The following is a 14,424-nucleotide window of genomic DNA, read 5'->3' as shown; positions in this document are numbered from 1 at the left end:
CCCAAGTAGGATTGTATTTGTCAAAATCATCCACATAGTGGAAGACTTGGAAACTTTCCTCCGTTTTCCATGGGGAAAGGTCTCCTTTAGATCCACCCTGAAGGGTCTGAACAAGAACATAAAACGTCTCAGTTCCTTATATTTTAAGAAGATCGAGAAATCGAGTTCTCATCCTTTTGCTCCTTTTTTCTTATAACATTTATGGGTTCGCACTAGCATTTCAAGTGTGGGCATATGAGGTCATCAAAGGATTTGTCCCTAAATTCGCCAGCAAGAATGAGCTTAATTGGCCTCTACGCCCAAGGTTGTTAGTCTATCAATCCAACAAGAAGAACACCTAGAAAGAGATAAAGTATGTCCTTCAGACCACAAATCTGACTGAGATAGAAGAGTCCTCCATGGAGAAGAGGTTATACAGTGGGGTGAACTTTGAACAAATAGACAAGTCAGCTCATGATTTGTTTGAGGGATTTAAAGATGGGAAGAGATCCAAAGATGAATATGAAGATGCAGATGAAGAACCTAAAGAATCTAAACCTGAAGTGACTCCCAAACCTGCCACCAGGAAGAGAAAGGTTGAAGCTACTCTCAAAGAAGCCAACTTGAAGAGAAAGCTTGCCTATGATGAAGAATATAGTCCCCTCAAACCTGCCAACATTCCTAGTCCCCCCACCGCGATGTCATGTCCTGCATCACCTTTAGTACCTTCTATTGGATGTAAATTTGATAAGCTGAAGGAGTAGCTAAAAGGGATGAAAACAAAGATGAAGGAGGAGCTTATAGAGCTGAAAATAGAGCGGAAGGAGGAGCTCAAAGAGCTGAAAATTACCATCAAAGAAACTCAAGAAACTCACCATGCTTATATAAAAAAAAGTTGGTTATAAGTATTTCCGAACAGTTATTAGCCAAATCCAACCAAAAGATGGTCATATTATTAGCCAAATTAGATAATATGGAGAAGAAGAAGAAGAAGAAAAAGAAGAGGAAGAAGGAGAAGAAGAAGGAGGTGAAGAAGAAGGAGGTGAAGAAGAAGGAGGTGAAGGATGAGGTTAGATATTGACTTCACGATTCGTGAAGTACTTCACATTTCGAAAGTACTTCACGTTTCGCAAATGGGCTTTACGTTTCGTGAAGGATGAGGTTAGATATTGACTTCATGATTCGTGAAGTACTTCATGTTTCGCAAATGGGTTTTACGTTTCGCGAAGGTAATGCAACTAACCAAAATGTTTTTCTATTTTGGAAGAGACAAATAAGAAGGATGAGGTGAAGGTGGAGGAAGGTGAAGGTGAGGAGAAGGGTGAGCAAAGTGCGGAGGATGAGGAGAGTGTGGAGGATGTGAAGGGGGAGGTGAAAGTGGAGGATGAGGAGAAGGTGGAGGTGGAGGTGGAGGTGAATGTGAAGGTGGAGGAAATGGAGGATGAGAAGCATGTGGATGTGGAGGTGGATGAGGATCAGGTGGAGGTGGAGGAGCGGATGGAGGATGTGAAGGTAGAGGATAAGGAGAAAGTGGAGGTGAAGGTGGAGGTGGAGGAGTAGAAGGATGATGAGGAGTAGGAAGATGAGGTGGAGGAGCAGAAGGAAGATAACCTTCAATGTAAATTTTACCTCTGTTTATAAAGAAAATAAAAATAAAATGAAGGGTTCCAAAAGAAGTGTAACTTAACTTTAACTTTATACACTTTAACTTTAGTTTGAAGAATGGCGTTTAAAAAATGCACTAGTTTGAGTTACACTAGATGAGTTAAACTTTACAATAAATGGTTCAATTAACATAAGATGAGTTATCCCAAACCACCACAATCTTAAAAATATAGTACACTAGATGAGTTACAATAAATGTTTCAAGTTAAAGGCTCATACGGATGAGATGATGACTCATACTACTGAGATGATGATTCTCTTGTAGTAGATGGTACATGAATCACTGCTTTGCATTTGCCATATTATGTTTTAGTCCAGGACATGATCTGCATTGTCTCGGGACCTTACGGACCTCACCTTGGGATGACCTATGCTTTGTTTGTGGCCGCACTTTCTTAACCTTAACAAGTGGTTTTAGACACACGCGTTGTTTAATCATTTCGGGAACATCCCAATTGTCGTCATCGCCAACAGGATAACATGTTTCCGCATGCATTCATCTAAGATTCAGTTGTGTAATACATGTGAGCAAGGAAAATAAAACGATTAAACAATTGGTTAAATAGATTGAACATGTGAGTTCAATAATACCTTGAGCAGAATTGATAAGAAACCAAATTCCGGTGACGGGCAGCAACTAGTGCATGCGTACAAGGAAGACTTGATACTTCAAATACCCTACAAGTGCAGTTTATGTCTTTCAAATTGACTTTAAAATGGGACTCATTGTCATGCACATAAAACTCGAATCGGTTAAGCGATGATACAATATAGAATCTGGCCTTCTCAAATTCCTCACGTAATAACTTTTCATAAGTTGGAGATAAAAGTTCTTAGTGGTTGGACGCTTTTTCTCTTCTATCTTTAAACCAATGTTGTATTGTGAATCTTAAATACTCAAACATTATTGAAATGATATACTCTCTGGCTTCCCTGCTCTGACTATTAAAACTCTCAACATAATTGCTTGTGAGTTGATTGTATCGCTTACCGGGAAAAATGCTCTACTCCATCTTTGGAACCCAATTTCTTCCAAATAGGCAGCAATCCTTTGATCTTTAACCCTGATCTTGTCAAAAAACTGATTAAAGTTGGAGACAGTGTACGCACGAGAAGTCAAATCAAACTTAAGATGACATTTATCAGTTTTGAATTTGGTCATAATATTCATCTTTATGTGATATGTGCATGCACCGTGGTCTGCTTCTAGAAAAACAACACAGAAGGCATTAACGAGATTATGTGTCTATCAGATACAAAGACGAGATCATTATCTAATCCAATTGCTTCTCTCAATTTTTGCATGAAATAAGTCCATGAGTTATTATTCTCTGAATCAACAACGCCGAATGCGATATGATATAGTTGCTCATTCGCATCCAATGCGATAACCACCAATAGTTGATCTCCCACTTTATGCTTAAAAAAATTGGCATCAACGCACAATACAGGACGGCAAGAGGGTTTGAAACTCCTAATTGAGAGGTCCAGGGATATGAACATATACCTTAAGTGGCCGAACTCATCTATCTGGATGTCTGTTTTGGTACCCGAGTTATTCTTCTCCAACATGTAAAGGTATAATGGCAATTTTCCATAGGAATCCTCTATCGTTCCTCGCATCGCCATTAAATCCCTTTCTCTTGCCCTCTAAGCCTTTTTACAAGTTAAATGTATCTCATAAGTTGTTTGCATGTCTTCAACTATTTTCTTAAGCAAGTGGTCATGGTGATGGTTCATGTACTTACTCTTCATGCACTGCCCAATAACCCATGCTGGTGTTTGCATATTTTTTCTTTGGCCTCGACAAAACTGTTGAGTTATGCAGCCTACACTTATAATAAACTCTATATTGTTAATTAGAGTTTATTAGGTTTTCTTTTTGGTCTTGGACATGGTCCTGACCAAAGTGGTTTAGGTTTATTACCTAAATATTTACCCTATAAATATGTGATTATTAAGGGTTTACAAGGTAAAGACAGAATTCTAGAGAGATAAAGTGTGAGGCAAAAAAAACTCTGTATTTTCTTCTTCTTCTTCATAGTGAAATATGGTGGTGGCTGAAGTGGACGTAGCTGAATTTGAATGAACCACTATAAATCTATGTCTTCTTGTGTTCTTCTTTCTTGCATTTTTACAGATTGTTTCAAGCTGGTCGGATTTTGGAAATACAAATCCTAACAACTGGTATTAGAGCAGTTTGATAGGATCGGCTTTATCGATAGAGACGGGGGTCTGACTATTGATGAAGGCTTATGAAAAACGGTTTGAAAGAAATCCTGTTAGGGATTTAATTTGCTTTCTATTCTACGCAAAATCTTGTAAACACTTGAAACAGAATCAAGAAGGAATTGTTTAATTGGGTTTAAAGCTCAAGATGAAGGATGAAAAGTTGACAGAAATGAAATAACACAGCAGTTTGTTTATGGATGTTCGGAGAAACTCTCCTACGTCACCCCTTCTTCCAACCACCGAAAGAATTCACTATAATACGATTAGAATCAAATACAGTTTGCACACACTTAGATCACTATTGAATAGAACACACTCTGTTCAATTTACAAGATGAAAAATATCACTCAGCTAATGGTGATTTTGATTCTAGCTCTCTCTTGATTCACACACAGTACAATCAGGAAAGCAGCATCACAGTATGAATATTCAAAGGCTTGATTTCTCTCTGAAATTCTAGCAAGCAGGCAAGATGATAGAGAGATAGTTTTCAATCAGTTGGGCATTCGATCGGGGGTTTGTCCGTTGTCCTTAGGATTTGATAAATACTGGGCAGAGACTAACGGTCGAATATTTAGAATGATACGTGATACTCTTCCATTGGAAAGCCTCCATAGTACACAGCAGGTTCTGAGCACAAGGATCATGGTCGTACACCAACTGGTAGTGCGCCGAATATTCCATCAGGGATGTACCTACAAAACAAGCAATATGAGGAAAATTCTCTTATGTGGCATTCATTGGTTGGTTGCATATAACTGTCGTACTAATCTTCACTAGAAAGTGGAGCAGGAGTAGAGTACAACTATAGCACGTGGGTAGGCGGGTGCTAGTTTCAAGCATACTGCTTAAGTTGAGCATTAAACGTATTTCAGTTAGACGACCTCGTCTAATGAAATCAAACATCCCCGTCTAAGAGCAGAATCCATTAGACTGCCTGGTCTAATGGGATTAGACTTACGTCTAATTACAATCACTTCAGACTTGTCTGAAGGAGTTAGACTTACGTCTAACATTCACTAATTAGACTACACGTCTAATTATTCACTAACCATTAGACTGCACGACTAACTCCACTGAGTTAGACTGCACATCTAATTCCGGTTCTACTTCAGATTTGTCTGAAGAAGTTAGACTTACGTCTAACTTTCACTAATTAGACTACACGTCTAATTATTCACTAACCATTAGATTGCACGTCTAACTCCACTGAGTTAGACTGCACGTCTAATTCCGGTTCTACTTCAGACTTGTCTAAAGGAGTTAGACTTACGTTTAACTTCCACAATCCAATAGACTACACGTCTAACTCTACTGAGTTAGACTACACGTCTAATTCCGCATACATTAGACAGCATGTCTAACTCCTCTAAGTTAGACTGCACGTCTAATTCCGCTTACATTAGACTGCACATCTAACTCCTCTGAGTTAGACTGCACGTCTAATTCTGTATACATTAGAATGCACGTCTAACTCCTGTGAGTTAGACTGCACGTCTAATTCCGTATACATTAGACTGCACGTCTAACTCCTCTGAGTTAGACTGCATGTCTAATTCCGTATACATTAGATTGCACGTCGAACTCCTCTAAGTTAGATTGCACGTCTAATTCCGTATACATTAGACTGTACGTCTAACTCCTCTGAGTTAGACTGCACGTCTAATTCCGTATACATTAGACTGTACATCTAACTCCTCTGAGTTAGACTGCACGTCTAATTCTGTATACATTAGACTGCACGTCTAACTCTTATGAGTTAGACTTCACGTCTAATTCTGTGCATCAAATGCCAAATCGGTCTAATGAGCCTCATTAGAGCCAAGTCTTCATGAGATATGATTTCGATACATCTGCATCACAGTGCATAAATCATTTCATCATCAAAATCCCAATAGTCAAACTACTTCAACACATAGTCGAAATAATCTGACCTAACACAGTTAGGCTAGATCTGAGAATTGGAAACAATGGCAAGTGAGAACAGTATAGGACATGGGATTGGAAGATTTGATGGAACAGATTATGCCTTCTGGAGAATGCATATTGAAGATTATCTCTATGGAAAGAAGCTTCATGTTCCTTTGAGTGAGAAACCAAAGAAGATGGATGAAACTGGATGGAAACTCCTTGATAGACAGGTTTTGGGAGTTTTCCAATTGACGTTAGCCAAGACGGTTGCTCACAATGTAGTAAAGGAGAAGACCACCATGATTCTGATGAAAGCTCTTTCTGATATGTATAAGAAACCATCTGCTAACAACAAGGTACACTTAATGAAAAGACTCTTTTACTTAAGAATGGTTGATGGTACTTCTGTCACTACTCATTTGAATGAATTCAATACAATTATGAATCAATTGCTATCTATTGAGATTGATTTTGGGGATGAAGTTAGTGCCCTGATTTTGTTAGCATCTCTACCAAATAGCTGGGAACCTATGAGGGCAACAATTAGTAATTCAGTTGGAAATGCTAAACTGAAATTTGTTGAAGTTAGAGATTGTATTCTTGCTGAAGAGGCTTGTAAAATTGATTCTGGTGAAACGTTCAAAGGTTCTGCTTTGAATGTAGAAAACAGGGGTAGAGGTAATGATAGAAATTTCAACCGAGGTAAGAGTAGATTTATGTCGAGGAGCAAGAGGAGTATGTCCAAGTCTGGGCGGACATTTGAGTGCTGGAATTGTGGTAAACAGGGTCATTTAAAGAGGAACTGCAAAGCACCGAAGAAAAACGGTGATGATAAAAATGATGCAACCAACGTTGTTATAGAATCTATCACTGATGCGTTACTTCTGTCTGTTGATAACCTGATAGATTCATGGGTTTTGGACTCAAGAACGACTTTCCATACCACTGCTCACAAGGAATTAATGGAGAATTATGTGGATGGAAACTGTGGGAAAGTATATCTTGCAGATGGTGAGCCACTTGATATTATTGGTATGGGGGACATCAAATTGAAGATGGCAAATGGTTCTGTTTGGAAGATTAATAAGGTGAGACACATTCCAGGTTTAATGCTCATTCTGATTTATTTTACACAACAGTTGATGAAGAAGGTCATAATTTCATTTGTGGAAATGGTGCATGGAAGGTGACTAAAGGAGCAATAGTTGTTTCTCGAGGTCACAAAACTCATTCGTTATACACGACTTCAACTTGTAGAGAAACAGTTGTTGTTGTAGTTGATGACTCAGTGAACTGTGGCATTGCAGGTTGGGCCATATGAGCGAAAAAGGGATGAAAATTCTTTTGAAGAATGGACAGATTCCAGAACTGAAGTATGTTGAACATCAGTTATGTGAAAACTGCATTCTTGGAAAACAAAAACGGGTGAGTTTCTTAAAGATTGGGAATGAGCTCAAGAAAGAAATGCTAGAGTTGGTACACACTGATGTGTGGGGACCTACACCTGTTTCTTCTATTGGAGGATCACAATACTACGTGACGTTTATAGATGATTCGACAAGAAATATATGGGTATATTTTATGAAGCACAAGTCTGAAGTATTTGCTATTTTCAAAAAATGAAAGGCTTTGGTTGAAAATGAAACAAATCAGAAAGTTAAGTGTTTGAGATCTGACAACAGAGGTGAATATATCAATTCAGATTTTGAAGAGTATTGTGTTGTGGGATCAGTATGGTGAAGACTGTTCCCCGAATGCCTCAAGAGAATGGAGTAGCTGAACGAATGAATCGAACATTGAACGAGCGTGCTAGAAGCATGAGATTGCATGCAGGGCTGCCTAAAACCTTCTAGGTAGAAGCTATTAATACTACTACTTATTTGATCAACAGGGGACCCAATGTTCCTCTTGAATTCAGAATTCTTGAAGAAGTCTAGAGAAATAAAAAGGTAAACCTTTCTTATTTGAAAGTGTTTGGTTGTTTATCATATGTTCATATTAATGAATATGATAGGAGCAAGCCTAATCCCAAAGTCTAATAAATGTTTTTTCATTGGTTATGGTGATATCGAGTTTGATTATCGTTTCTAGGATAATCAAAATCGGAAGAACATTCGTAGAAAAAATATTATCTTCAATGAACAGGTTCTCTACAAAGATTGTGTTGGGAAGACATCAGATGGTGATTCCAAGTTGGAAGAGACTGGTACAGTCAATTTGAGAGAATTTTCAGCTGAATATATACCGGTTGTCAAAGAAGAACAATGTGTTGTTGAAGATGAAATCGTTGAGAATGTGGCCCCAAAGGTAAATCAGCAAACACCGGTTATAAAGTTGAGAAGATCGTCAAGGAATCGAAAACCAGTTGAGAAGTGGTCTCCATCTCTGATATCTTGTTGACAGATAAAGGTGAACCTGAATGCTATGAGGAAGCAATACAATCTGATGAATCGGTTAAGTGGGAGTCTGCAATGAAAGATAAGATGGAATCTTTGACGTTGAATCAAACTTGGGAGATCACTGAGCTACCAAAGGGAAAGAAAGCCCTTCACAATAAATGAATCTTCATGATTAAAGAAGAACATGAAAAAACCATGAGGTACAAGGCAAGGTTGGTTGTGAAATGATTTCAACAGAAAGAAGCTATTGACTACAATGAAATCTTCTCTTCATTAGTTAAATTGATAACAATCAGAACTATTTTGAGTTTGGTTGTGAAAGAAGTCCTTCATCTTCAACAAATGGATGTCAAAACTGATTTTCTTCATGTTGATTTAGATGAAGAGATTTATATGCGACAACCAGAAGGATTTGAAATCAAAAAAAAAATATGAGCTTGTGTGTAAGCTTTAGAAGAGTCTGTATGGTTTGAAACAGGCTCCAAGGTAATGGTACAAGAAGTTCGATAGCTTAATGTAAAAGTAACAATTTTCTAAGGCGTGAAGCTGATCATTTCTACTATATCAAGAGGTTTGATAAATCGTACATTATTCTGCTCCTCTACGTTGATGACATGTTGATTGCTGGAGAAAGCTTGTATAAGATTAACAAGCTCAAGAAAGAGTTGTCTGAAAAGTTTGCAATGAAGGATTTGGGTGCTGTTAAACAAATCCTTGGGATGAGAATTTTCAGAGATGAAGAATTTCTCAAGCTTTCACAAAAAGAATATGTGAAGAAAGTTCTTAACAGGTTAACCTTGTATGATGCAAAATCAGTTACTACCCCCTTAGCTAGTCACTTCGGACTATTTAAAGACCAGTCGTCTTCAACAGAGGAGGAGAAAAATTACATGGCCATTGTTCTGTATGCCTCTTCCGTTGGTTATATTATGTATGCGATGGTTTGCACAAGACTAGACATAGCACATGTAGTGGGAGTTGTTAGCAGGTTCATGAGCAACCCGGGTAGACAACATTGGGTAGTAGTAAAGTGAATACTACGATACTTAAGAGGAAGTACGGGTCTCGCTTTATGTTTTTGAAAGTCTAATATGGGTTTGAAAGGATATGTTGATGCTGACAATGGTGATGATGTTGATAGTAGAAAGAGCACAACAGGGTACATTTATACTCTAGGAGGTACTGCAATCAGTTGGATTTCAAAATTGTTGAAGATTGTTGCTCTTTCTAATTGTGAGGCATAATATGTTGATGTGATAGAGACTGTTAATGAGATGATGTGGTTACAACCCTTTTGCGAGAATTAGGTCAAGACTATGAGGGAAGTGTGTTGCGATGCGGTAGTCAGAGTGCCATTCATCTTGCAAAGAATCCTGTTTATCATGGCAGGACGAAGCATATACAAGTTCGGTATCATTTCATCCGGTCAATTTTAGAAGATGGAGTATTAGCTCTTGAGAAGATTATCGGCAGTGAGAATACAACTGATATGTTGACAAATGTTGTGACAAATGAGAAACTAAAGTTGTGTGCAACTTCAGTTGATCTTCTTTGTTAAGACACCGGATGGAAAGCCACTATCGATCGAGAGATGATGAAGTTAGTCTCCAAGTGGGATATTGTTGAGTTATGGAGCCTACACTTATAATAAACTCTACATTGTTAATTAGAGTTTATTGGGTTTTCTTTTTAGTGTCTTGGGCCTGACCAAAGTTATTTAGGTTTATTACCTAAATGTTTACCCTATAAATATGTGATTATTAAGAATTTACAAGGTAAAGACAAAATTCTAGAGAGATAAAGTGTGAGGCAAAAAAACTCTGTATTCCTTCTTCTTCTTCTTCATAGTGAAATCTGGTGGTGGCTGAAGTGGACGTAGCTCAATTTGAGTGAACCACTATAAATCGGTGTCTTCTTGTGTTCTTATTTCTTGCATTTTTACAGATTGTTTCAAGCTGGTCGGATTTGGGAAATACAAATCCTAACAAAAACTGAACATGAGTGTTGTTGGTCGAATTTCTAAATCTCAAACATCTCAATTAATTTACCTTTCACACCACACAATCTCCACTTGCATGTCTCATCCAAACATTTCACATACCAAAGATGTTTTCTTGACTTCTCCACTTTGAATTCAAAATTATTAGCCATCACATATTTATATAACCTTAGTTGAAGTTCTTTTTTATTATCAAACAACGCACTGACTTCCAATACGGTTTCACTACTTAATGTTATCGCAAATGAGGGGTCTGTTGGTGATGTGACTGTCGGGTCTGTCGATGGTGTACCCATTGATGCTCTTTTTGAACTACATGGTGTACCCATTGATGCTTTTCTTGCACTAGATGGTGTACTCATTGATGCTCTTGCACTAGATGGTGTACTCATTGATGCTCTTTTTAAACTACATGGTGTACCCATTGATGCTTTTCTTGCACTAGATGGTGTACTCATTGATGCTCTTGCACTAGATGGTGTACCCATTGATGTTTTTCATGTAGTAGATCGTGTACCCATTAATGCTCTTGCAGTAGATGGTGTACACATTGATGCTCTTGCACTAGATGGTGTAGGTATTGGCGTGGGTGCAGTTGTTGGTGAGGCACTAGTAGTAGCATGCAAGTCCTGAGTAAGTGTCCCATAATGAGGCAAAGAGTTTTCTCCTGCTTCATTTTGACTTTCAAAGGCATCCGAGGGTACAACTCTTGGTAGACTTTTTTGAGTAAGTGATGGTGGTAGTATACTTTCTTGAGTTGGGTATGTAAGTAGTGGTATCTTTTCTTGAGTAAGTGGTGACTTCTCTACTACAGAGACACACAATGGTGAAACAGTGCGACCCGAAATCAACTGTGATAAATATGTGCTCACATCCTCATCTTGATCAATAACAACATGGGGAGGATTTGCGATACGCAAAATATCATACTTGACTTGAAGCACTAAATCAGTAAATCATATATATATTTTTGCACGTTAAGTCTATAATAGAGGATATCAACTAATTCGGCAAATGTAGTATTTTGGTGTAAATCCAATGTTTTGATTGAAGCTGCATGAAAATACATTATACCATCAACAACAAATTTCCACTCTCCATTATAGAAAACGAATACTTCAGCTGCAATAGAAAACATGAATGGATAAATAATATTACTGAAGTAATACTATTGAAGTCATGCAATTAATAATTAAATACGAAAAGGGAAGACCCTTTGCGAAACGAGAATGGACCAAAGGACCTTCGCGAAACTGGAAGGGCCCTTCGCAAAACTGGAAGGGCCCTTCGCGAAACGGGAAAGGCCCCATCGCGAAACAAAAAGGGCCCAAATCAGAGCATTATGGTGGTGGTGATTCAGAATCGATTCAGAATTAGAACCGAAGGATGTCCCATGTATTTAAATAAACAATAAAAACAACAAACGTACCAATTGCCACAGTTCTCGTGCTCATTGTGGTGTCCGTCGAAGATCGTCGTCGTGGTTGTCCGTCGATTTGATCGCCTCCCTTTAGAGAGAAGGAGGAGAAGAGTGGGAAGAGAGAGGAGGAGAAGAAGAGAAATGGAAAAAAAAATGCCGAAGTTAAATTAAATAGTAAAGGTATTCTTGACATTCCACACATTTTTCCTTCGCAAAATGCGATGGGCCTTCTCGTTTCGCGATGAAGGTATTTTCGTACAAAAAAATAAATAATGTGGTCACCAATGCATTAAAAATTAGATGATAACCACGGATGCAATTAAGGGAATCATTAAGGTCATTTCGTCAAATTTCTCAATTAATTGTTTTCACTCATTCTTTTACCCTCAATTTATAAAAAAATAAATTATACGGGGTAAAATTGGAAATTGTGATGACCTGAAACAACAACTCTGGTACAAGTAAGTTACACAGAGAAATTCAGAGCGACTCATGAGTCTTCTCTCATGTTTCTTTCACGGCGGAGCGGTTGCTGAGTTCAACTTTGGCTGAGTTACGCGGCCGTCTGGCGATCAAAGGAAGATGATGAATCTGCTGATGGACGACTTACTCCAAGACATCTTCTCCAGATTACCAGTTAGATCTATTATGCAATGTCGATGTGTTTGCCGATCATGGCGAGATTTAATTTGCGGCTCCTTCTTCACCCGTAATCAAATGACTCGATCAATTGCTGCAAAATCAGGTCTGATGCTCCATACTACTATCTACTATGAAGGAATCTGCTTCTTCAGTGAGTTTTTCTTTATGGATCGGCACCATGTCCCTGTACCCACCTGTCTTCCGATGAATTTTTCTATCCTCAATTTCAGAGAGTTTTATGTAAGAGGATCCTGTAACGGTCTTCTCTGTTTGGTCAATCGAGCCGATAAGTTCATCAGGTTTGTCTGTAATCCATTTCTTCGTCATTGTGTTAAGATTCCTGATAATCTTGCATACCCATCTGGTCGAGTTAATTCCTTGGTTTGCGAACTTGGTTTTTGCCCTAAAACCCAATCATATAAAATTCTCGAGATCTCCAAATGGACTGTCGTAGTTGGGCGAAGCCAAACGGAAGATCGATTGGAGATCCACGTTTACAGGTTAGGCGATGATTTTTGGAAGCGTATCGATTGTAAAGTTCATCCATGGCAGCCGCAAAGGACTGCAGAAAATCCTGGTTCAGCATCTCTCGTTAATGGCGTTTTTCACTGGGTTAATCAATCCTCCGCTGCTTTCGTAACTGTGTTTGACTTGGCAAACGATGTGTTCGACAAAATGCCTGGCCCAAAAGCTGGTACAGGTAGATTCTCAACTGGAGTGTTAGGAAATTGTCTTTCGATAATGAACAATCATATTAATGTAGATGTGTGGGTCATGAAGCAATATGGGGTTATTGATTCTTGGGCAAAGCTTTTTGTTATTAAGATAACAGAACCTAAATGGTCTGTGGAGCTTGTTCGAGTTCTTGACTATCAACAAGAAGATGGTCAATTGTTGCTTTTCTATAATCATCAAGTTCTTGGAACATATGATCCCCAGAAGATGACATTCAAGAGGATCGATATAGTTGGTAAGAATGCTTGGTACGATGTTGTTCTTCATTCTGATACCCTTGTTTCACCATTGGACTTTTCCCCAAAATACAAATTAGTATGATCGCAAACATTCTCCTTTTTTTCTTCCTTTTTTGATGATTGCAAGTTTGATGGGTTAGTTTGTTAATGATACTGGCTTACATACTCTCTTCTAAATATGAGTTACTTTGGTGAACTTTGCTAGCTGGTTAAATAACTTTGTTCTTCTCTTTGTTTCTTTTGACAAAGATTCAGTCTTGGTGCTATTAATGTCTTATTTCCTCATCTGTTCAAATTGAATGCTTACTTGCAAATTTCATGAATACCCATTTTGGAATAGTTGAACTATTATAATGGGCAATAGATATTTTCAATTCCTTTTCATGGCTCTTGTTTATAGAAAGCTGAAAGAGGAGCTCTCATTTGTATTTGAAGGGTTTATTACATTAAATTGAATAATATTACATTAAACATTGATCATATTAGAAATTGCTTTAAGGCTACCTATAGCAAGATGGCATAGCGCATACTGTCATTAACCATGAGCTGATTCATCTCCGATATCTGAGCTGTCCATACTCCTTCCAAGCTTCTGTCAGATGGAACATGATTGAGACACGAAAGGAGGATAGAAACAGGAGCCCGAAGAACACACAAAATGACAGAACTGCCCATCCTCCGCCAGGACCCTCTTCTGGTGGTGACAAGGGGCAAGATTGGTATTTGACCTATCATGCTCTCGTCTGCTACCTTGGTGCTCCTCCTTTTCATGTTGCCAATAAGGCTTTCCCTCATAAATTGATAAGTAAGTGAGTTCATCTTGTTTATATGGTATTTGATAGTGGGGGCAGCATAAAAGTTGATGGTGGTGCTTCTAGTGCTTGTGCTTATCAGTATTTTGAGGGGTATTGTGGACTTTTTACTATTTAATTTTGGGTTTTAGTTTCTTTATTTTCCTACTACTATAGGCTATAGTTGTGGGGTCTTAATGAAAGCCAACATGGCGACAATACTGCTTAATTTGCACAATGAGGTAAGCTAACCTTATTAGAAGAGTCTTTTCTTATCAAATCATTAATTTCATTGCATTTACCTATCTTTATTGAGATTCTTTCTATGATTTTGAGTCTCATTATTGACATTTAACAAGAAAACTATTTACTTTTCAAATGGGTTTGTTCTTCTGAATTCGATTTTGCCTGG

At 38.1% G+C, this 14,424-nt stretch overlaps 2 protein-coding genes across 2 annotated transcripts; both read left to right on the top strand.

The window, feature by feature from the left end:
• Positions 1 to 764: 764 nt before the first annotated feature.
• Positions 765 to 1,539, top strand: LOC124909536 (coiled-coil domain-containing glutamate-rich protein 1-like). The gene is made up of 2 exons (XM_047450206.1): positions 765 to 873; positions 1,247 to 1,539. Exons 1-2 carry the CDS (start codon positions 765 to 767, stop codon positions 1,537 to 1,539), a joined length of 402 nt encoding a protein of 133 aa, XP_047306162.1.
• A 10,541-nt stretch (positions 1,540 to 12,080) lies between these two features.
• Positions 12,081 to 13,487, top strand: LOC124910542 (F-box protein At3g07870-like). The gene has a single exon (XM_047451203.1). The coding sequence runs from the start codon at positions 12,188 to 12,190 to the stop codon at positions 13,301 to 13,303; it is 1,116 nt and encodes a 371-aa protein (XP_047307159.1). The 5' UTR covers positions 12,081 to 12,187; the 3' UTR covers positions 13,304 to 13,487.
• The last annotated feature ends 937 nt before the right edge of the window (positions 13,488 to 14,424 follow it).

Source organism: Impatiens glandulifera, chromosome 7 (assembly GCF_907164915.1).
Source record: "Impatiens glandulifera chromosome 7, dImpGla2.1, whole genome shotgun sequence".
Taxonomy (NCBI): domain Eukaryota; kingdom Viridiplantae; phylum Streptophyta; class Magnoliopsida; order Ericales; family Balsaminaceae; genus Impatiens; species Impatiens glandulifera.
The sequence above is the reverse complement of the archived record's forward strand: the minus strand, read 5'-3'. Positions and strand labels throughout refer to the sequence as shown.

What these genes read in the sequence shown, in the direction of transcription:
- LOC124909536 (XM_047450206.1), top strand. Translation starts at nt 765, where the DNA reads ATGAAGGAGGAGCTTATAGAGCTGAAAATAGAGCGGAAGGAGGAGCTC. An exon ending in CCATGCTTATATAAAAAAAA is followed by an intron (nt 874 to 1,246) that starts GTTGGTTATAAG and finishes CTATTTTGGAAG; the next exon opens with AGACAAATAAGAAGGATGAG.
- LOC124910542 (XM_047451203.1), top strand. Translation starts at nt 12,188, where the DNA reads ATGATGAATCTGCTGATGGACGACTTACTCCAAGACATCTTCTCCAGA.